The 22,958-nt window shown below is 41.4% G+C and overlaps 1 protein-coding gene across 1 annotated transcript; it reads left to right on the top strand.

The window, feature by feature from the left end:
* Positions 1–7,241: 7,241 nt before the first annotated feature.
* rbm15 (RNA binding motif protein 15) lies at positions 7,242–15,315 on the top strand. Its single transcript, XM_062054217.1, has one exon. It carries the CDS (start codon positions 7,412–7,414, stop codon positions 9,935–9,937), a length of 2,526 nt encoding a protein of 841 aa, XP_061910201.1. The 5' UTR covers positions 7,242–7,411; the 3' UTR covers positions 9,938–15,315.
* The last annotated feature ends 7,643 nt before the right edge of the window (positions 15,316–22,958 follow it).

Raw genomic sequence — 22,958 nt, 5'->3', positions numbered from 1 at the left:
TCAGGTGGCATCCTGACCAGATGCCCGAACCACCTCATCTGGCTCCTCTCGATGTGGAGGGGCAGCGGCTTTACTTTGAGCTCCCCCCGGATGGCAGAGCTTCTCACCCTATCTCTAAGGGAGAGCCCCGCCACCCGGCGGAGGAAACTCATTTCATTTTGTATGGAGGCAACTGTAAATATATTATATTATATATATATATATATATATATATATATATATATATATATATATATATATATATATATATATATATATATATATATATATATATATATATATATATATATATATATATATATATATATATATATATATATATATATATATATATATATATAAATATATATATATATATATATATATATATATATATATATATATATATATATAAATATATATATATATATATATATATATATATATATATATATATATATATATATATATATATATATATAATATATATATATATATATATATATATATATATATATATATATATATATATATATATATATATATATATATATATATATATATATATATATATATATATATATACACTGTATATATATATATTGTGGCAAATGCAAGAAACACAGCGTTGTTTCTTTGAGGTCTTTATTGTAAGACTGCCAACATTAGAGTGTCCGCCCTGAGATCGGTAGGTTGGATTTCAAATCCCAGCCGAGTCATACCAAAGACTATAAAAATGGGACCCATAACCTCCCTGCTTGGCACTCAGCAACACGGGTTGGAGTTGGGGGTTAAATCACCAAAATGATTCCCGGGCGCGGCGCCGCTGCTGCCCACTGCTCCCCAAGGGGATGGGTCAAATGCAGAGGACAAATTTCACCACATCTAGTGTGTGTGTGACAATCATTGGTACTTTAATCTTTAATCTTAATAAGAAAAACACAATAAAACACAATATGCACTTTTATAGTGTGCCCAAGAAGGTACATAAAACCACACCCATTCTGCTGAGTGTGAGCATGGTCCTAGTGCCCGCCATACAGCCCCCCCCCCCCCCCCCCCCGAACACCGAGACAGCAAGTTATGGGGAAAAAGAAAACCTGTCAGGGGGCCTCACTCGCCTGCCGTAACGGCTACAATGTCCATCCCGCGAAGCGGGTGTGCCTTGTGGAGCAGAACAAACATCAGGGTCCGGGAGAGACGAAAGACATTCAACCCGAACAGATTTTGGGGGGCGACCTCGGCGGGGGACTTGGCCCGGCAGTATCTCTTCACCTGCAACACAATGCGGTTTAAGTCTGTCCAGAGAAACGCATTCCCTGCGCCCGCCCATATCCAGCACAAAGTTTTTAGGACCGCGTTCCAGCACCCTAAATGGGCCATCGTAAGGCGGTTGGAGGGGCGAACGGTGGGCGTCGTGACGTACGAAGACAAAACGGGCAGATTTAAGCTCTGATGGCACAAACGACTTAGGGAAACAGTGGTGAATTGGGCCGGGAGCCAAGGACCCCCTCGACAAAAAGGGAAACGGTCGCGGGGTACCACCCTCAGGTAAAAATTCCCCCGGAACGCGTAGTGGCTGACCGAACACCAATTCAGCGGGGGCCGCTGCAAGATCCTCTTTAGGGGCTGAGCGCAACCGGAGCATAACCCAAGGTAAACAGTCAATCCAATTGCTATCAACGAGCGCCGCACGCAAAGCCGCCTTAAGCCGCCTTAAGCGACCGGTGAAAACGTTCACATAAGCCGTTAGCTTGGGGATGGTAGGCTGTAGTACGGTGCACCTGCACACCCAAGGACTGGGCCAACGCTGACCAAAGCTCCGACACAAACTGGGATCCCCTGTCCGAGGTGATATCAGACGGCGTGCCAAAACGCGCAACCCAGGCTGACAGAAACGCGCGAGCAACGTCTACCGAGGCAGTGGAGGAAAGAGGAACTGCTTCCGGCCATCTGGTGGTACGATCTACCATCGTTAGCAAATGTGTATAACCCTGCGACGGAGTAAGGTGGCCAACTAAGTCTACATGCACGTGGTCAAACCGCCTGACCGGAATCGGAAATGGTTCGAGGGCCGCCTTTGTGTGCCGGTGGACCTTGGCGCGCTGACATGCCACGCATGCGGCTGCCCACTGCCTAACATCCTTCCTAAGGCCAGGCCAAACAAACTTGGCACCAACCAACTTGACGGAAGCCCGAACGCCAGGGTGCGACAGGGAGTGTATTGCGTCAAAAACCCGGCGGCGCCAGTCTACCGGGACAACCGGCCGAGGGCGGCCAGTGGAAACATCGCAGAGGAGGGCGGGACCGCCATCCTGAACTACCACCTCCTCGAGCACTAGCGCTGTACCGTCAGTTTTGAGTGCGCGGATGTCGGGGTCGTCGGGCTGGTCAGCGGCCATTCCCGAAAAATCTAAACCGAGCTGCACGGGACACACGAGTACGCGTGAGAGACAGTCAGCCACAGGGTTGGCCTTACCGGCCACATGCTGAATGTTCGTAGTGAACTCTGAGATGGCCGACAAGTGACGCTGCTGACGGGCTGACCAAGGCTCTGTGACCTTTGACATGGCAAACGTCAGGGGTTTGTGGTCAACAAAAGCCGTGAAGGACCGACCTTCCAACAGAAAACGAAAATGGCGTGTTGCAAGATACAGTGCCAACAACTCTCGGTCAAATACACTGTACTTCCGCTCGTTATCTCGCAGTTTACGACTGAAGAACGCAAGGGGCTGCCATACATTCGCCACCCGCTGCTCCACCACAGCGCCCACGGCGACATCAGACGCGTCCGTTGTCAAAGCCACGGGCGCCGCGGAAACAGGGTGGGCGAGGAGAGCAGCCTCTGCGAGCGCGGCTTTAGCCCTATGAAAAGCTTGGACTCGCTGAGGAGACCATTCGAGGGAATCACTTGCCTTTTTGTTCCGTAGGGACTTGCACTTTTGAAGGCAAAGGGATCGCACCCAGCGACAAAATACAGTGACCTAAAAAATCAATCTCTGACAGCCCAAACTGACATTTAGAAGGATTGACGATCAGTCCGTGCTCGTCAAGACGCGTGAACACCTGTGTTAGGTGTGACTGGTGCTCCTCGGCTGAAGGACTCGCCACCAAAATGTCGTCCAGATAAACAAACACAAAATTGAGGCCGCGCAAAACTGAGTCCATTAATCTCTGAAAGGTTTGTGCTGCCCCCTTCAGGCCAAAAGGCATACGCAGGAACTCAAAAAGCCCAAACGGGGTTATTACTGCGGTCTACGGCACGTCCTCGGCACGCACCGGCACCTGGTGATAACCACGAACTAAGTCTACCTTCGAGAAAATGGCGGCGCCAGCCAGGCGCGCCGAAAAGTCCTGGATGTGCGGAATAGGGTAGCGATCGTGCGTTGTGGTGTTGTTAAGGCGGCGAAAATCCCCACAAGGCCGCCAGGAACCGTCTGACTTGGGCACCATGTGCAAGGGCGAGGCCCACGGGCTATTAGAACGCCTAACGATGCCTAAACGCTCCATAGTAGCAAACTCCTCTTTAGCAATGGTCGATTTAGACGCGTCAAGACGGCGCGCGCGCGCAAAAACTGGCGGGCCCACCGTGGGAATGAAATGTTCGACATCGTGCTTAAGTGTCCGCGGTGGAAAAAGCGGGAGTGATTAATGACGGAAAATCCGCCAGCAAACGCTTTGTGTCAACATTTCTAGTTAGATTTCACCTCATTCCACTTTTTGTAATGTTTATTTTTGCAATAGCATTTCCAGAATGTGTGGCGGGCCGGTAAACAATTAGCTGCGGGCCGCAAATGGCCCCTGGGCCGCACTTTGGACACCCCTGCCATACAACATTTATTGTCAGTGTAAAAACAGTCTGTGATTTTTTTTCTACTTGACAATCGTGACAGGCCTGATTATGTTTTATTTTCCACGCGAATTACACAGTAATCCTGGATCATGTCTATTTTGCTTTACAGTGGTTTTTAAATCAACCGACAGGCTGTTTGATTGACGGCTTTATGGCTGCAATTCTGCAAGTGATTGCAAAATTTTATAGCGAAAAAACGCTGATATTCACTGACCCTGCGGCAAAACAACAACAGTCGCCATTTTGTAAGATTTGCTTGAAGACCCGCCCACCAAGGCGTGATTGGTTGAAAAAGTGGGCAGAACACGTTGAAGATGTACGTCAATGTGGCAAATGCAAGAAACACAGCGTTGTTTCTTTGAGGTCTTTATTGTAAGACTGCCAACATAAGAAAAACACAATAAAACACAATATGCACTTTTATAGTGTGCCCAAGAAGGTACATAAAACCACACCCATTCTGCTGAGTGTGAGCATGGTCCTAGTGCCCGCCACAATATATATATATATATATATATATATATATATATATATATATGTATGTGTGGGAAAAAATCACAAGACTATTTCATCTCTACAGGCCTGTTTCATGAGGGATTTCCTCAATCCTCAGGAGATTTTTTTTTTTTTTTTTTTTTTTTTAAAAAAAATCTCCTGAGGATTGAGGAAATCCCTCATGAAACAGGCCTGTAGAGATGAAATAGTCTTGTGATTTTTTCCCACACATACATATTACGCTCTACCACGGTATCGAGCACTATTTTTTGGATAATCTAATTAAGACATATATATATATATATATATATATATATATATATATATATATATATATATATATATATATATATATATATATATATATATATATATATATATATATACAACTTGAAACTCAACGTCGTTGAGACCAACTTTTTAAAAACACATGTAAAAACCTTGATTAAGTTTTTATTTTGTTTTAAATGGGATTATCATATCTAAAACATATCTATAAAAAAAAACTTACATATTGTACAGTTGTATTTAGTTTACAAAAATGGGCCATCCCATCTAATATTAAATGGCCAGAAAATGAATTAAAATGATATAACCTGTTATTATTCACTTAAATATTATTAGAAGTCTATCATGTTTTTTTTAATTCAGATAGTGAGGTAGATATTAGCTGTTTCGTGTAGGATTATCATCAATGGAGGATACGAAACATAATAATACATTTTTATAATAATAATTGTTATTATTATCACTATTATCATTATTAGTGCATCTTCTGGGGGTTACGTCACCCGAGTCTTTAAAACCTGGTGACGTACACCTCTGTTTTCTATTTTAAACCAGGGTCTTTGAACGCACCACAACTATGTGCAATGAGATGCAAAAGTTAAACTTGTACATAACTTTTCTCCTATGCTGCCACAGATAGATGTATGATATTTGTTTACATTTTGTTCGTGCTGTGTGGTTATGCTCAACAATGAGCTTTAATGACGGTCAAATCAGATCGCATCAAACTATATCACTTCTCATACACAGGCTAGTTATATATATTTTTATATTGTTTTTATATTAATTTGTTTTGTTTTCATTCAGTCATTGGTGGAGCTAAGGATAGTATTTGAATCTCGTTTTTAATATTTTTGTGCAGCACTTTGAAAACTTTTGTTGTTTTTTAAATGTGCTATATAAATGAAGTGGATTGCATTGGAAGTTGCAAACACAAAGTGCTGTACATAGAAAAAGAAAGGAAAGCACAAGCACCGCACAATTGACAATAACGCGGTCGACGTTTGTGTTGAGTGTTCATAAGTGTGCCGCTTTCTATAGGTGAAACTTTTACGGCGGCGTTTATTAGATCTGAACATTTATGATGTCATTGTTTGTGATTGACATATATGAAAAAGTACAACATTCCCATTCCCATACAACAAGGGTGTCCAAACTTTTTCCACTGAGGGCCGCACACAGAAAAATTAAAGCCTGCGGGGGCCATTTTGATAGTTTTTTAATTTTCAAATCATAACAAAATATATGGATTTTGGGTTTTTTTCCCCTTTAGGGCTCCCGGGGACCATAAAGGGTCTAAGTCATTAAAATGTTAAAAACAAGTCAAATTATTTTTTAATTTTTTTTATTTAACGCTTACAGTAAATCTCTACAGTATATCAACTTTAGGTTGATTTAAAATTTAAAAAATCAAAAAGGTTTTATGCCTTTTCTGTCAAGACAACTTTGTTTTTTATAATGGCAAAGTTGGGAGAGTGGCCGTGCCAGCAATCGGAGGGTTACTGGTTCAATCCCCACCTTCTACCATCCTAGTCACGTCCGTTGTGTCCTTGAGCAAGACACTTCACCCTTGCTCCTGATGGGTCCTGGTTAGCGCCTTGCATGGCAGCTCCCGCCATCAGTGTGTGAATGTGTGTGTGTGAATGGGTGAATGTGGAAATAGTGTCAAAGCGCTTTGAGTTTCTTAAAAAGGTAGAAAAGCGCTATACAAGTACAACCCATTTACCATTTATAATAAAACTGAAATATGCAGTATTTCCCCCACTGCCCAAAACATTCAGAAAGCAATGTTTGATGTGAAGTAATTAGAGCCTTAAAAACATCAATAATGCAAGACACCATTGATATTAATTCATTGTTATTTTTGAGTAATCACAGTGAAAAGATAAATAAAATCCCATTAAATATATTTAGGATACAAAAGGTGCCCCACTCATAAAGTGATACATTTTTATTAGTTTTTTTTTACTTTCAACACTTAAGTTACGAGATGAACTTCAGATATATCTGTCGATTTTACGTTTAAACTATTATTTTGTTTGTTTTATGCTCTTTTGTCAAAGAAAACGTTGATGTTTTTGTATGGCAACCACACAATATATGCAATGTTTTCCACATAAAACATTTTAAAGTGAAATATTTTAAATAATTGGAGCCTTGAATAGGTCAATAATTCATTATCACATTGATTTTTTTTTTTAAAGCAATGGCAAAAAAAGAAAAATAAAGATAGACAAAAGTAAAAAAATAGCCTGCATGTCAGCTTTGTGTCAACATTTCTAGTTAGATTTCACCTCATTCCACTTTTTGTAATGTTTATTTTTGCAATAGCATTTCCAGAATGTGTGGCGGGCCGGTAAACAATTAGCTGCGGGCCGCAAATGGCCCCTGGGCCGCACTTTGGACACCCCTGCCATACAACATTTATTGTCAGTGTAAAAACAGTCTGTGATTTTGTTTCTACTTGACAATCGTGACAGGCCTGATTATGTTTTATTTTCCACGCGAATTACACAGTAATCCTGGATCATGTCTATTTTGCTTTACAGTGGTTTTTAAATCAACCGACAGGCTGTTTGATTGACGTACATCTTCAACGTGTTCCGCCCACTTTTTCAACCAATCACGCCTTGGTGGGCGGGTCTTCAAGCAAATCTTACAAAATGGCGACTGTTGTTGTTTTGCCGCAGGGTCAGTGAATATCAGCGTTTTTTCGCTATAAAATTTTGCAATCACTTGCAGAATTGCAGCCATAAAGCCGCAGGCGTACCAAAGGTCGTCTCCGAGTGGACTGAAATGAAAGGTAAAGAGCGGTCGCCACTGAAAAAACGCTCCCGGGCCTTGGACGACATTCGAGACCGAGGAGGATGCCACCCGAGCAGTAAGAAAATGGGGTCTCTTTCCGCTTCGGGTGGAAGTAATAATGGAAATAGCTCCGGTAAAAGCGACTCGACGAGGAGGAGTCTGCTCGGCGAGAAAAGGGACAGAGACTTCGACGGACACAGTCGGACTGGTAATAACCACAATTGTCAGCCCGGTGCCGTCAGTAAAAACCACAGCCTGAGCTTGTCCCTGGATTTAGCCTCGGCGAGAAACACTTCTCGCGGGGAGCAGCGGCTCCAAGCGCCCGGTGCGGAGAGTGAGTACAAAACCCTCAAAATCAGCGACCTCGGCACTCAGCTCAGCGACGAAGACGTAGAAGACGGACTTTTTCACGAATTTAAGAAATTCGGGGACGTGAGCGTCAAGCTGAGCCGCAGCAACGACGAACGGATAGCCTTCGTGAACTTCAGGAAGCCGGAGGACGCCCGGGCTGCCAAACACGCCAGGGGGCGGCTGGTGCTCTACGACCGGCCGCTCAAGATCGAAGCGGTGTACATCAACCGGAGGAAAAGTCGTTCCCCGGTCGAGAGGGACTTGTACGGCGCGGCGCCGAGCCACAGACACTTGCAGAGGCCCCTCTCGCCCACCGGCCTCGGATACCGAGATTACCGACTACAGCAACTGGCCCTCGGACGGTTGCCCCCTCCTCCGCCGCCCCCCTTGCCCAGAGAACTCGAACGGGAACGGGAGTTCGCCCTGTTTGAGGCCAGAGCTCGCCCCGCGTTTATTGCAGAGCGAGCATCCTTCCGTGAGGAGGATTTTCTTTCACCAGAGGTCGACCAAAGAGCTAATCGGACTTTGTTTTTGGGCAACCTGGACACGTCTATTACCGAAGTGGACCTGAGAAGAGCGTTTGACATGTTCGGTGTCATAACGGGGGTGGACATCAAAAGACCCAACAGGGGTCAAACCAGCACGTACGGCTTTTTGAAATTTGAGAACCTTGACATGGCTCACCGTGCCAAGGTGAGCATGTCTGGGAAAATAGTGGGCAACAATACCATTAAGATCGGCTACGGCAAGGCCACGCCCACTACGCGCCTGTGGGTGGGTGGACTTGGACCTTGGGTCCCCTTGGATGCCCTTGCGAGAGAGTTTGATCGCTTTGGCACAATCAGGACCATAGACTACAGGAAGGGGGACACCTGGGCCTACATTCAGTATGAAAGTTTGGATGCCGCACAGGCAGCGTGCACACACATGCGGGGCTTCCCTCTCGGCGGCCCAGAACGAAGACTTCGTGTTGACTTTGCTGACACGGAGCATCGTTACCAACAGCAGTTCCTACAGCCTCTCCCGATACCTCCCTTTGACATGGTGGCAGAGTCGTTTGTCCACCGCGCCATGCCAGAACCTCTGAGGGTCAGAGATCGGACTCCCCCGGCGATACACTTCAGAGATAGAGAGCTCTTCCCTGGCGGCGAATGGCCCAACCCGTCTATCCGTGAGCGGGTACGGGCCTCCCCCTTTGACCCCCTGGAGCACTTGGAACGTGATCGACGGGTGCGAGAGCACTGGTCTTTGGAGCGAGAGCTGCAGGGGCGAGAGCCTCCTCGCAAGCGGCGCTTACTGGAAGACGGGCGCCATCTCGATCACTCCCCTGAAAACTCAGAAAGGACAGTAAGACGTCGGCGCGCCTCCCCGGACGGCAGCCCCGGGGGGAGCAGCAGAGACGGACGCTTCAGCGACTCGGAGCGCCCTGTGCGTGGCGACAGACCCTCCCCTGTACGGGACCGCCACAGCAGCCTTGAGCGAGGCGGAACTGAACGCAGACTCAAAAGCCTCTCTGACAAGGCGCCGTCGAGCAGCAACATTTCAGCAGCCGGAGAACGTAAACGCAAAACAGTCGACGGTGGCAAAGGCCCGGCGAAGAGAGATCGCTCGGAGAGCTCGTCGAAAAGCGGACAGCAGTCCAAATCGGACGGCAGCAAGCTGAGTTTGGCCTGGCACGGAATGCTCCTCCTTAAGAACAGCAACTTCCCAGCCAACATGCACCTGCTGCAAGGCGATCACAGCGTTGCCAGCGACCTGCTCATGGACGGGACCACGGGCAAGCAGGTGTGCGAACTAAAGATCACCCAGCGTCTCCGCCTGGACCAGCCCAAGCTCGACGAGGTTTCCCGGCGCATCAAAGTAGCCGGGCCCGGCGGCTACGCCATCCTCATGGCGCTTCCTGGCAGCACGGAGGATTCGACGTCCGACACCGCCGTCTCAACTCAGCGGCCACTTCGCAACTTGGTGTCCTACCTCAACCAAAAACAAGCGGCAGGAGTCATCAGCCTGCCTGTGGGAGGGAGCCGTGATAAAGACGCCACAGGGGTTCTTCATGCTTTCCCTCCCTGTGATTTCTCCCAGCAGTTCCTTGATTCCTCTGCCAAAGCTTTGGCCAAAAGTGAAGAGGACTACCTGGTCATGATTGTGGTGCGAGGAGCATCTTAAATCAAAGCAAAACACACTAAGTCAAAGAGTGTTAAAAAAAACAACAACAACAACAAACTGCTGTATGTCAGTAACCATTGCATGCTGTGTGTTTTACATTATGGGCTACACTAGTGTGGTTCTTGAACGTAGTATGTTGTCAGGGTAACAACTAAAACAAAAAACACTTGCCTTTCTGCTACCTAACAAAAAGGATGTGTGTGCATTTTGAATTTTGGTAGGCATGTATCATACCTCAAAGTCCAAAATAACACAGCGATTCATTTACAAATATTTTAAAATGGGTAGCATTTGGTGATTAAAGTAACCAGACGATGTAAAAAAAATAGTATTTATCCCAATCTAAAGCAATTAAATAAATGGACACAATAACATTTCTAATTAAGCAAAAAATGTGAACGACACAAATAGAGGTTCACATTGAAAAGTGTTAAGTTGGCATATTCTCAACAGTGTTCAGTTATTCTGACCCGTAACTCACATATTGTTATTGTGTCTACACGTGAAATGGACTTTATCATTGTTGCTCCACACTGATGGATGTGTGCATGTTCTATACTTCAAAGTTCCATGTACAACCAAATACAGTTCATCATTTGGTAAAGTGTTTTAACAAAGCACCTAACTTGGTTCCAAGCTCAAACATGCCACAACTCCCCTCAACAAATGTCCTTTATTAACGTTTAACGCTTACATTTATTTTTAATAAGCAGAAGGGCGCAGAGTTGGGACATGTTTGAACTTCCTATTTGTAATGTGAGGGTCTTTCTAGTTCCAACTATACAGCTCTTATATGTTTCAGCTACATTGTAAACTTAACTGGTGTTGGAGTCCATTCACGTGATTATTAAAGGTCTGGTACACATTTTTAATGTGCAATTTCAATGTTTCAAAGTCAGCTGTGGCAGGTACTGTAAATGGACTGGTCAAAACCATATGCACCATCTAAAAAGATATTTCAGCATTTATGAAGTATTGCCATGTATTATGATTGACACTCAGATACGTATTCAGTTTTGTCATTGCACATGTTTCAAACTGCACTGCATTATAAATAAATAAAAAAATAAAGATGGGCAATTATTCAAAAACATCTTAACAGGATGCAGTGCAGTTTGACACCGCTTCCCAACTACAAGGTAGTGTTAATTTTGTTGACTAAAAATGTTCATCTTGATTATCATCAACAACCTATTTTCCCCTGACTAAAACGGGCCTGGTGAATTTGGTTTGTTAAAAGCTCTGCAATATCCTTAAAGTGGTTTCAAGACAACTTCAAAGATGCGTACACTTTGTATTTTAGTCAACAAAATTGACTAAAATGTTGAGGAATTTAGTCGAATAAAAGTAAATCAATATAGATAAATAAAAATGACAAAGTAAAAACTACATTTTCAAAAGACTGTGATTAAAACAGCTAAATTAACACTGTTGACGATAACTAAGACAAACATTTTTAGTCAACAATTTTAACACCGCTGCAACGTAGTTTAATAATTCAAAACTATACAAAATATTTGTATATTGCTGGTCTTCTTAGATTGTGCACGTGGTCCCACTTTACTTTAGAAATTTACAATAACACAACATAGTGATGATGCAAATACTGACCTGTTTTCACATCATGCTTTATTTTGTGCATCCTTTTTATAGAAATGGCTGTCATGTGTAATCTATAAACATCTACAGTTGACATGGATAAAACAAACAGAAAAAAAATAATCGTAGAACATTTGTTTCGATATTTTGACTAAGTTTGTTTGATTTATTGCTCTGAAAGTTTAAAAGGTCCTTAAGAATTCAAAAGCAGTATCAGAAAGATCCAAACCTGATGTGTGTTCAGTTAGTAGGTCTGTCATTTTAATATTTTAACTACCTAATGCTAAAATCTGCTTTTTTTAATTTTTATTTTGAAGTCTATTCGTTATGCTTGATTTCAGCCAAGGCCTGCCGATGACAGCATTGTTGTATGTGTGACGTCATCACTTTGTCAACATGCGAGGACTTGATGTTTGCTCACACTTTGTGACGACGACATGATGGTGAGTCCACACCGGTGCGGCGGCTTCATTCGAGCTGTGTTTGAAAAGTGGGCAAATTGTACACGTTGATGTCACGCGGGAAAAAGGAAAGCCCGCGACGAGCTGTTCACGTACCTGCAAGTGCATCTGGGCACTTAATGTGACCGATTGTCAATAAATTGTTCATTTGAAGGGAAACCTGTTTCTTCGATGGAAGTGAATTGGAGAAACAAAAAAAAACGGCCGTGCCTTGTTGTGTTTCCCAGGAGTCGCGAATCGTTGTTGACGCGCAGGGGGGGAAAGAAGGGAGACGACTTCCTGTTTGTTAGTTGCAGCGAGGAGACAAGACCCCTCTTTGCACTGAGGGCCACACTTCACACGTGGCACGCGGAGGAGCCCCGGCCTCCTTTCTTTCTTGTGACAGGAGGAGCACCTTGTCACCTTCTGTGGGCGGTTGTCACAGGTGTGGGTCCAGGAAGTCCACACGTGGCCCCTCTGAAGTATCCATGTGTTATAGGAATATTAACCTCCGCTGACGAAGAAGCTCTTGTCATCCATTCTCATCCGAGTTTCTGCATGGAGGTCAAATATGAGCAAGCCCTTTTTTTGGGGGAGGAATCCACACCAAGGACACCTCCTTGCTCGGAGGAGTTTGCTCTGCAAACACACTTTTTTATGTTTATGCAGGAAATACCTCCCCCCCCCCAATCCAACATTTCCCATTGCCATCCATCTTAGTAGAATTCATGTGCCGAGGAGGGGCCGGTCTTGAGGAGCGTGGAGCACCACAGCTTGCAGTCAGGCAACACAACACTCCACTTCCACACCGCCACTTGGCACCAGGAGTCGAACCAGCGGAGGGGTGAGTAAGGAGGACGGCGCTGCCTGCTGGTTTTGTATCACTAGACCGGGCAGCTGTGGTGAGTACGACTGTGATGCATCAATGGATGGTTATTTGCGTAAAACACAATTCTCTTCCTGCTTTCAAAGTACACACCCAATTATTAGTACACACACTGCACAATCTAATTAGATACACACTATAGTGCCCAGGTTCACAATATTGTGTACTTTGCAGTGGGGTAGGTATGTGATGCATCATACTGACAACTGTTTTGTGTTGCACATATCACTCAAAATATGCCACTAGAACAATAGACTCATTGTATGATTAATATCTTAGAGCAGAGGTGTCAAACTCATTTTAGATCGGGGGCCACATGGAGAAAAATCTACTCCCAAGTGGGCCAGTCTGGTAAAATCACGGCACAATAACTTAAAAATAAAGACAACTTCAGATTGTTTTCTTTGTTTAAAAATTGAACAAGCACATTCTGAAAATGTACAAATCATAATGTTGTTGTTTTTTTTTTTACACTTACATGTTGCGGTCGATAGTATTCTTTCTTTATTTGTCGTTATTTATACTTTCTGAATAAATTATGTGATAATGTTCATCAGTCAACTCATTGGTGTTAATTTTCAATCTATCAAGATAAAACAATTATATCAAATTTATAATTACAGTAGGTTATGTATGTAGTTTGCTCAATTTCCTCGACTGGTGCCCTAACATGTGGTTTATATATATTTTTTTACATATGTAGCATCATCTACAAAGATACAAATAATTGCTATTGGGACATCTAATGAACACATTTAGAACAACAGTTTCTTTCATTCCAAAATTTTGGCTCATTTTCATACTTGGCAAACTCATCCCGCAAAACCTGTTTGCGGGCCTGATCCGGCCCGCGGGCCGTACGTTTGACACCCCTGTCTTAGAGTATCAGTCGAAACAATCCAAATTAGGTATAATTCTGTCGTGTCTTTGTCAAGTCACTCAAATATGTCAGTCTTCCACTGATCTGATGCAAGTGGGACACGTGCACGGTAAAGTGATCTTCACTAGGCCTTTACAACTGCACTCTTTTTAGAAAGACTGTCATGAGATAAGGAACATATTTTAAACAAGGGGTGTCCTAACTTTTTCCGGTGAAGGCCAATGCAATGAAGATCAATATATGCCAAACTGTCTGGACAAAACATCCACATTTTAGCTTTACGGGGTGGGTAACAAAGCAAATTTGTGTATTATTTCATCCAATCTTCTTTTTAAAGTTAAAGTCCCAACGATAGTCACACTCACACTAGGTGTGGTGAAATTGTCCTCTACATTTGACCCATCCCCATGTTCACCCCCTGGGAGGTGAGGGGAGCAGTGAGCAGCAGCGGTGGCCACGCTCGGGAATCGTTTTGGTGATTTAACACCCAATTACAACTCTTGATGCTGAGTGCCAAGCAGGGAGGCAATTGGTCCTATTTTTATAGTCTTTGGTATGACTCGGCCGGGGTTTGAACTCACAACCTTCCAGTCTCAGAGCGGAAACTAACCACAAGGGCACTGAGCAGGTCAGTTTTTATTCTTATTATTTTTACTAATATTATTAAAACCTCTTCAATGGCTTGAGCTCGCTCGGAAACTTACCATATATTGCAAGAAATGTGTACATGTTCATCATGACAGGACACCACAAATCACAGGTATTAAACCCAAGGCCTGAGGGCCAAATGTGGCCCAAGAGGCTTGAAATATCGTACGTCAACATAGCACTTTCTGGCTCAATACATTTGCTCTTTAAATTTTGTCAGAAAACAAAATACTGAATGCAATTGCATATCTTATAAACATTATTATTAGTATCTGATCATGCAACAAAATATTTATTTTAGTAATCAGAAATAAATACTTAAATATCTGCTTGCCGTCTAGACCAGTGGTTCTTAACCTGGGTTCGGCGAGTCGGGCTATGGGGTTCGGCGGAGGTCAAGACACACCCGACTCATCGTGTAAATAAAAACTTCTCCCTATCGGCGTATTACGGATACGGCAACAGCAGAAGTCAGACTGATTTGCAGGTGTGTAATTTGTTGTGAGTTTATGCACTGTGTTGGTGTTGTTCTTTGAACAAGGTGATGTTCATGCACAGTTCATTTTGTGCACCAGTAATAAAACATGGTAACACTTTAGTATGGGGAACATATTGACCATTAATTAGTTTCTTAATAACATGCAAATTAGTTACATATTGGCTCTTAACTAGTCATTATTAAGTACATATTAATGCCTTATTCGGCATGGCCTTATTATAACCCCAACCCTCTAACCCTAACCCTAACCAAATAACTCTAAATTAAGTCTTTGTTACTTAGAATATGTTCCCCATACTAACGTGTTACCAAAAACATATAACTTGTCTTGAATTTGAAAAAAAAACATTTGATTTTTCACTAAAGAAGGGTTTGGTGAATGTGCATATGAAACTGGTGGGGTTCGGTACCTCCAACAAGGTTAAGAACCACTGGTCTAAACCAGTGGTTCTCAACCTTTTTTCAGTGATGTACCCCCTGTGAATTTTTTTTAAATTCAAGTACCCCCTAATCAGAGCAAAGCATTTTTGGTTGAAAAAAAGAGATACAGAAGTAAAATACAGCACTATGTCATCAGTTTCTGATTTATTAAATTGTATAATAGTGCAAAATATTGCTCATTTGTTGGGGTCTTTAGAAATGAATGTTAAAGAAATCTTTAACATCAATATTTCAATCAATCAATCAATGTTTATTTATATAGCCCTAAATCACAAGTGTCTCAAAGGGCTGTTTATGGAACATGTCCACAAAAAATCAATGCAACAATGCAATATTCAACACTGAATATTGCATTGTTGCATTTCTTTTCACAGTTCTCATTTATATATATATACTATATTTAAAACAAAAAAATCTCACGTACCCCTTGGCATACCTTCAAGTACCCCCAGGGGTACGCGTACCCCCATTTGAGAACCACTGGTCTAGACCAGTGGTTCTCAAATGGGGGTACGCGTATGATGGTTTGACCCTACCTGGCGGTGCCGTGTGGCACCGCCAACTGTCAATCAACTATCGATGTAGAAAACAATGGAGGCTTGGTTAAAGCTTAGCAGTAATGCAGCTGAAAACAAGGAGGAAGCTCAGGTTTCTCACTAAAATGTCTGTCAAAAAGAACTGTAAAAAGAAATGCAACAATGCAATATTCAGTGTTGACAGCTAGATTTTTTGTGGACATGTTCCATACATATTGATGTTAAAGATTTCTTTTTTTGTGAAGAAATGTTTAGAATTAAGTTCATGAATCCAGACGGATCTCTATTACAATCCCAAAAGAGGGCACATTAAGTTGATGATTACTTCTATGTGTAGAAATCTTTATTTATAATTGAATCAATTGTTTATTTTTCAACAAGTTTTTATTTATTTTTATATCTTTTTTACCAAATAGTTCAAGAAAGACCACTACAAATGAGCAATATTTTGCACTGTTATACAATTTAATTATAATTTAGAAACTGATGACATAGTGCTGTATTTTACTTCTTTATCTCTTTTTTTCCAACCAAAAATGCTTTGCTCTGATTAGGGGGTACTTGAATTAAAAAAATGTTCACAGGGGGTACATCACTGAAAAAAGGTTGAGAACCACTGCCCTAGACTATGATTTCCAAGCAAGTTTTCCATCAATCTGTGGGTAAAATATACAATAATAGAACACAATTGCCTTTGCAGATTGTATAAAAAGGCTATTAGACATTTATTTTTACATGCACTCACTGTTACAAGCGGACCCCTGAGGGCAGCCATAATTGTGATGTGGCCCTCAAAAAATACAAATTTGACACCCTTGCCATAGATCGATGCACAAGTCGGCCATTTTGGTTTTCAGTTTACAAATTTGGCGGGAGTTGTGCCAATTCTTTTATAAAAAAAAAAAAATTTGCGTAATTGTTTATTTTGTCTGTAGAATGTGTCGCGGACACGCATATGTTAGTCAATTATTTAACTCACCGATATCAGCTTTGACTTTATATGCTGCCAGCGTCTGCAGGACATGAATCTACCAAAATATTACAACCAGCTGTCAGTATGATGCAAACTACTACATATTGTTGGATTAATTACTATCTTAGTGTCAAAACACATTCGTAATATAGCTCGTGTTGAGTCTTGTGCACTTTTATGTTGTACAGAAAAAAACAATTCAAGTATGTAAACAAGGGTTCACACTGCAGTGCACTTACACCAACTCACCACTAGGGGCTTACAGTTAAATTTAAAGGGCTTTTTTTAAAAACATTTTCATTTTTACTGTGCTTCCTTCACAGGAGGCCCATAGAAGATGCTGTTGTGTCCAGGTCATTGAACACACCATCAGACGTCAAATGCTGTAAGTACATTTTTGTTTACTCCACCAAAATGTACTTAACTCTAAGGTAAGTGGAATATTTTTTCTATATTTTTCTGTGTTTGTATCATTTTGTCCAACAAACTATGTGAATAAAATATGCAAGTTAATAAGAATCAACTTGTGTCTCGCTTCATTTGTTTGGAATCACACAACAAGAACAAACCGGAGTCACATGCCAGTTTATTTCAGCTGACTTGTGTGCTGTTACAAGGCTTAACGTGAACTTGAAGGGCTTGGAACAAAATAGCTATGATTGGTTAGGCATAGTTTGCAACACTTGATCATAGTTAACAAATACACGAGCCAGAATTAAACAGTATTAATAAAAAAAAACAAAAAAACCCACTGATTAACCGAGCTGCAACTTCTTATCAGGTGTTCCAAAATATAAACTTATACATTTCTTTAAAATATTCAAAACAAGCAGCAAAGACAATACACATTTTTAAAGCATCATGGTACAAAATCTGGATTGGCCCTCAAACACAGAGGAGGCAAACGTGGTAGTAAATGCAACTTGTCAGCCAAAAGAGCTTTTTGTGCATGACTGTGGTGATTGAAACAAGACAAAGAGCCGAGCTCACTATTGTGAAAGTGAGCCGAGGGGGAATAATGTAGCACTAATTGAGCCGGCATTCTTGGAGCAGAAGCCCTCATCTGCCGCTAGAGGGCGGTGTAACAAAACAAACATCTTGTCTCAGGTGATCCATAAATGTGTAGTAGTAAGGTTTCTACCATGTCTTTGGCTGACACAGGAGGTGAGAGGCACTGTCATGTGCCCGCTAAGGCAAACTGGTGAACACAAAAAAAGGAATACAATGAAAACAAACCTGAAAGCATAAAAAAAAAACAGTCCATTAAACTTGCATAATAATCAGTGATATACATTGGTGACCTGCAGGTGATGCACTTCCAGTACTGGGTGTTGAGATTGAAATGGGTAAACTTTGTACCACAGTTGGCGGGGAGATACTATGCAAACCAACTTTTCTTACCTATTGGTACCTGTTTTTTTTAACCTGACTCTCGCCAGATCCTTGTAGTTCGCTGTGCTCCACACAAGGATGTGGGATCGAGGGCAATGCAAAGTCCTTTAAGATAGCAAAAAATAATGAACCAATCGGGATTTCATAGATGTGACGTGGCGCCGAAGCGACTGTTTTGAGCCAAACAACAACGGCGGGACGCAGCGAGGAGTCGTGTGCTGACATCGATTCTGTCGAATCTATCGAATATTAATTCTTTAAAAGATAAACAGAGAACAGTTTTGAAGGCATTTATTGGTGTGAAGGATGTTTTGGCTTTTCTTCCGACCGGGTTTGGCAAGAACTTGATTTACCAAATCGCTCCACTGGTGGTGAAGGAAATGGGACAATCTAGTCAGATTACTTTTAGACCTCCACCCCAGATCACACCTCACTCCTACCCACTTCTCCAAAGTGGGCTGGCTAAGGGTGGAGGACAGAGTAAAACAACTTGCACTGAGCCTAGTCTATAAAATCCACTACACCTCCCTGATACCGAAGTACATGTCAAACCACTTCCTTAACGTAAATGACCGCCATAACCACAACACCAGAGGGAGCTCCACTAACCACGTTAAACCCAGATTACGATCTAACAAAGGTCTTAACTCATTCTCTTCCTATGCCACATCAATATGGAATGCACTCCCAACAGGTGTAAAAGAAAGGGCATCTCTATCCTCCTTCAAAACCGCAATAAAAGTACACCTCCAGGCAACTTCAACCCTAAACTAACACCCTCCCCGGATTGTAAATAATCAAATGTGAATAATCAAATGTAGATACTTTTTCTTATGCTTTCTGATCTCTCTCTCTCTATGTCCACTACTTGCTGTACATATCCTACCAAGTCAGACCTACACTGTTTCAATGTCCATTTCTCTGTTCTCAATTGTTGATGACTGAAGTGATGATAACAACCAAACCTAACCCCCCCCCCCCCCGACCCCCCTCCACATCCCACACCCCGGATTGTAAACAATGTAAATAATTCAATGTATATACCGTGATGATTATCTTGTGTGATGACTGTATTATGATGATAGTATATATTTGATAGTATATATCTGTATCATGGACCCCGACTTAAACAAGTTGAAAAACTTATTCGGGTGTTACCATTTAGTGGTCAATTGTACGAAATATGTACTTCACTGTGCAATCTACTAATAAAAGTTTCAATCAATCAATCAAAAACGAGTGCAGAATCCAGTGGTTATAATTGTCTCCCCGCTGATTAACCCTAACCCTTCATACAAACGACATCGATCGTCTACTGACATTGCTGCGTTGTTTCAGTAAAACTTCTCTAACTTTTCGGTCTGCCGTTATCCAATATGTCTGCTGTTCTATTTTGGATTTCCCAGCGTCGCTCTCATCAGCGTCACGGGTTGATTTCCATGCGAGTGGTTGAAGTAGCACGTCATTCAAGATAACGGACAAGTGGTTTATCCAATCACATACAATTATTTTTTTTACAAGGCCCCGCCTTCTGAAATACATCTCCTATTGAGAAGTCCCAGATCCTTGTGTGGAGCTCAGCGAACTACAAGGATCTGGCGAGAGTCAGGTTAGGAAACGCCCCGAAAATGTTAAATCAAACCATGGAGGCACGGCAGATATATTTATAAAACAACGTTGCCTTCCGTCATACTTTCTCCAAATGAGCCGTTTCAAATTAGCCCGATTTGTGATGTTTCTCCCCCAAAGTCTTGACGTCAGCGGATATCTCCATATATCAGGGGTGTCCAAAGTGCGGCCCTGGGGGCCATTTGCGGCCCGCAGCTAATTGTTTACCTGCCCGCCACACATTCTGGAAATACTATTAAAAAAAGTGGAATGAGGTGAAATCTAACGAGAAAAAGTTGCAATGTTGACACAAAAGCTGCCATGCAGGCTTTTTTTTTTTCTTTTGTCTTTCTTCATTTTTCTTTTTTTTTGCTGTTGCTCAAAAAAAAAAAAAAAAAAAAAAAAAAAATCCATGTTATAATGAATTATTTTCAGGGCTCCAATTACTTCAGATATTTCACTTTAAAATGTTTTATGTGGTAAATATTGCATATATTGTGTAGTAGCCATATAAAAACATCAAAGTTTTCTTTGACAAAAGCGCATAAAACAAACAAAATAATAGTTCCAGCATAAAATCGACAGATATATTTGAAGTTGATCTCGTAACTTGAGTGTTGAAAGTAAAAGAAAAACCTAATAAAAATGTATCACTTTATGAGTGGGGCACCTTTTGGATCCCAAATATATTTAGTGATTTTTTTATTTATCTTTTCACTGTGATTACTCAAAAATATGAAATAATTAAAATCAATGGTGTCCTGCATTATTGATTTTTTAGGGCTCTAATTACTAAGTACTGCATATTTCAGTTTTACTATAAAAAAACTAAGTTGTTTTTGACAGAAAAGCCATAAAACATTTTTTTTAATTTCTATTACTTTATATCAACTTGAAGTTGATATAGAGATTTACTGTAAGCGTTAAATAATTAAAAAAAAATACTAATCTGACTTATTTTTAACATTTTAATGACTGAGACCCTTTATGGTCGCCGGGACCCCTAAAGGTAAAATAAATAAAAAATGCATATATTTTGTCATGGTTTGAAAATGAAAACTATCAAAATGGCCCCCACATGCTTTAATTTTTCCGTGTGCGGCCCTCAGTGGAAAAAGTTTGGACACCCCTGCCATATATGGTCAAGTTTTACCCGAAGAGATTTGTGTGAGTCCGACATAGTCCATTAGCTTCTTTTTCTCTGTTCGCTTGTCGTGGGGCAGACTGGCTTGTACATGCACATGCATCCTCCGCCGTTGCCATTTCTAATACCAAGTAGCTTATAGTTCGAGAAGACGCAGTTGAAGTGGAGGCACGTAAATAAGACCACTCACGAAACGGCACATCCCGAAGAGATGGTTAGAAAACGGCTTAAAGAAGGTCTGTAAATTATTAAGTATACATTTCTGACCAAAGAGCCACAATTGCATGTTATGTAGACTACAAGGAAGTGTTTTAAATGTAGAAAAAAAACAACATAATATGACCCCTTTAAGCAGGTGTGCTTCAGCCAAGGCCGGCCCCTGGCATAAACACTTTTTTCGGTTGTTTAGAGCCACAACGACAAGCTGATCATCAATGTGGTCGTCGTTCTCTGCAGGTTGTTCTACTTTGATGGGCTGGATTACATCCTGCATAAAATTATTGTTCCTGCTAATTTAGCATTGTTTCTCACGCTGTAAGTGTGACTGATTTACGACCTTATTTTTAAAACAACCACACTTTTTTATGTTTATATTGCAGCCAAATTATTTTTCTAAAGATATAATTTCCCAAAAAAAACATTTGTATTTATTGTATACATTTTCCTTTTTTAAAATAATGCAGATGCAGCATTGCAATTTTGATTTGGCTTCACTGCGGTAGACAATAGCCAACACTTTTCTTTCCCCATTGAATCTATCAATCTATACGTTTACCTTTTCATATAAAAGTTGGACATTATCTGGAATTACATAACACAAATTTTGAACATGTTGAATTTAATGGTAGTTGTCAACGTAGTCTTTTGGCTTATTGTTCATTCATGATTATTTAGATTAAATACAAATCTTTCCATAACTAGTAAGATAGTAATACATTATTTCCTCAGATATAACTATAAACGTACATGAACTGCACTTTTGTTGGTTGTGTCTTTTATGCATAGCTAAATCTACTTCTTGTTGCCAAAAGTACCGTATTTTCCGGACTACAAGCCACACCCTCTAAATTTTGAAGAAGAAACATTTTTTTTCCCCATATATTAGCCGCACAAGCAGGACTATAAGCCGCATATATATACTGACTGGTATTCTGTGAAATGAGATATTTACATAGAAATGTTTTGTAAATGTTTATATAAATACCATAATGGTTTCCAAACAGTGCCTGTAACAATGCAGCAAAACGGCTGATCAGACAAAACAGAAGTCATTTATGTCTTATTCATCCTTTATGAGATAAATAAGATTCTCTCCTATTTCAATAAGGTTCAAGATCTTTTTCCGTACCCCGCCTTCTGCCCGAATGCAGCTGAGATAGGCTCCAGCGTCCCCCCGCGACCCTGAAAGGGACAAGCGGTAGAAAAATGGATGGATGGATGGATGTTTTTCCGTATTCTTTTTTTGTACTTTGTAAACACTTTGAGTTTGAACAGTTTGTTAAGGTGGGTCATTTTAGTACATTGTTTGATTTCTTCGCCCATACCATTCCATAATTTAGCCGTTAGTGAATAAAAATCCATAGATTAGCTACACCTTTGTATAAGACGCAGGGTTCAAAGCGCGGGATAAAAGTAGCGGCTTATAGTCCGGTAAATACAAAATACAGTAAAGTGGGAGTTATTAATAAGACATCTTCATAGCTATAGCACTAAAAAAAGATGTTTACGACTTACTTTAACATTAAGAAAGCCCTCTAGATATGAAAAAAACACTTACATATCCACTTTTACAAGCCACAAACTAAGTTGAGCGATGTCGCGGGAAGATTGTATTACGATACTCACTAGGCTCTGTAACCCCTAGCGTGTTACACTTGGAAAGACCCAAAGGGGGCACAAACAAAATCTTGTTTAGGGCCACAAAAAGCCAAGGCCGGCCCTGACTTCAGCACATTATTTTTTTTGTTGTTGTAGT

Source organism: Entelurus aequoreus, linkage group LG07 (assembly GCF_033978785.1).
Source record: "Entelurus aequoreus isolate RoL-2023_Sb linkage group LG07, RoL_Eaeq_v1.1, whole genome shotgun sequence".
Lineage (NCBI taxonomy): Eukaryota > Metazoa > Chordata > Actinopteri > Syngnathiformes > Syngnathidae > Entelurus > Entelurus aequoreus.
This window is presented reverse-complemented; position numbering and strand designations above follow the sequence as displayed.

Bases quoted from the DNA above. Each gene is read 5' to 3' on its own strand.
- rbm15 (XM_062054217.1), top strand. From the start codon at position 7,412: ATGAAAGGTAAAGAGCGGTCGCCACTGAAAAAACGCTCCCGGGCCTTG.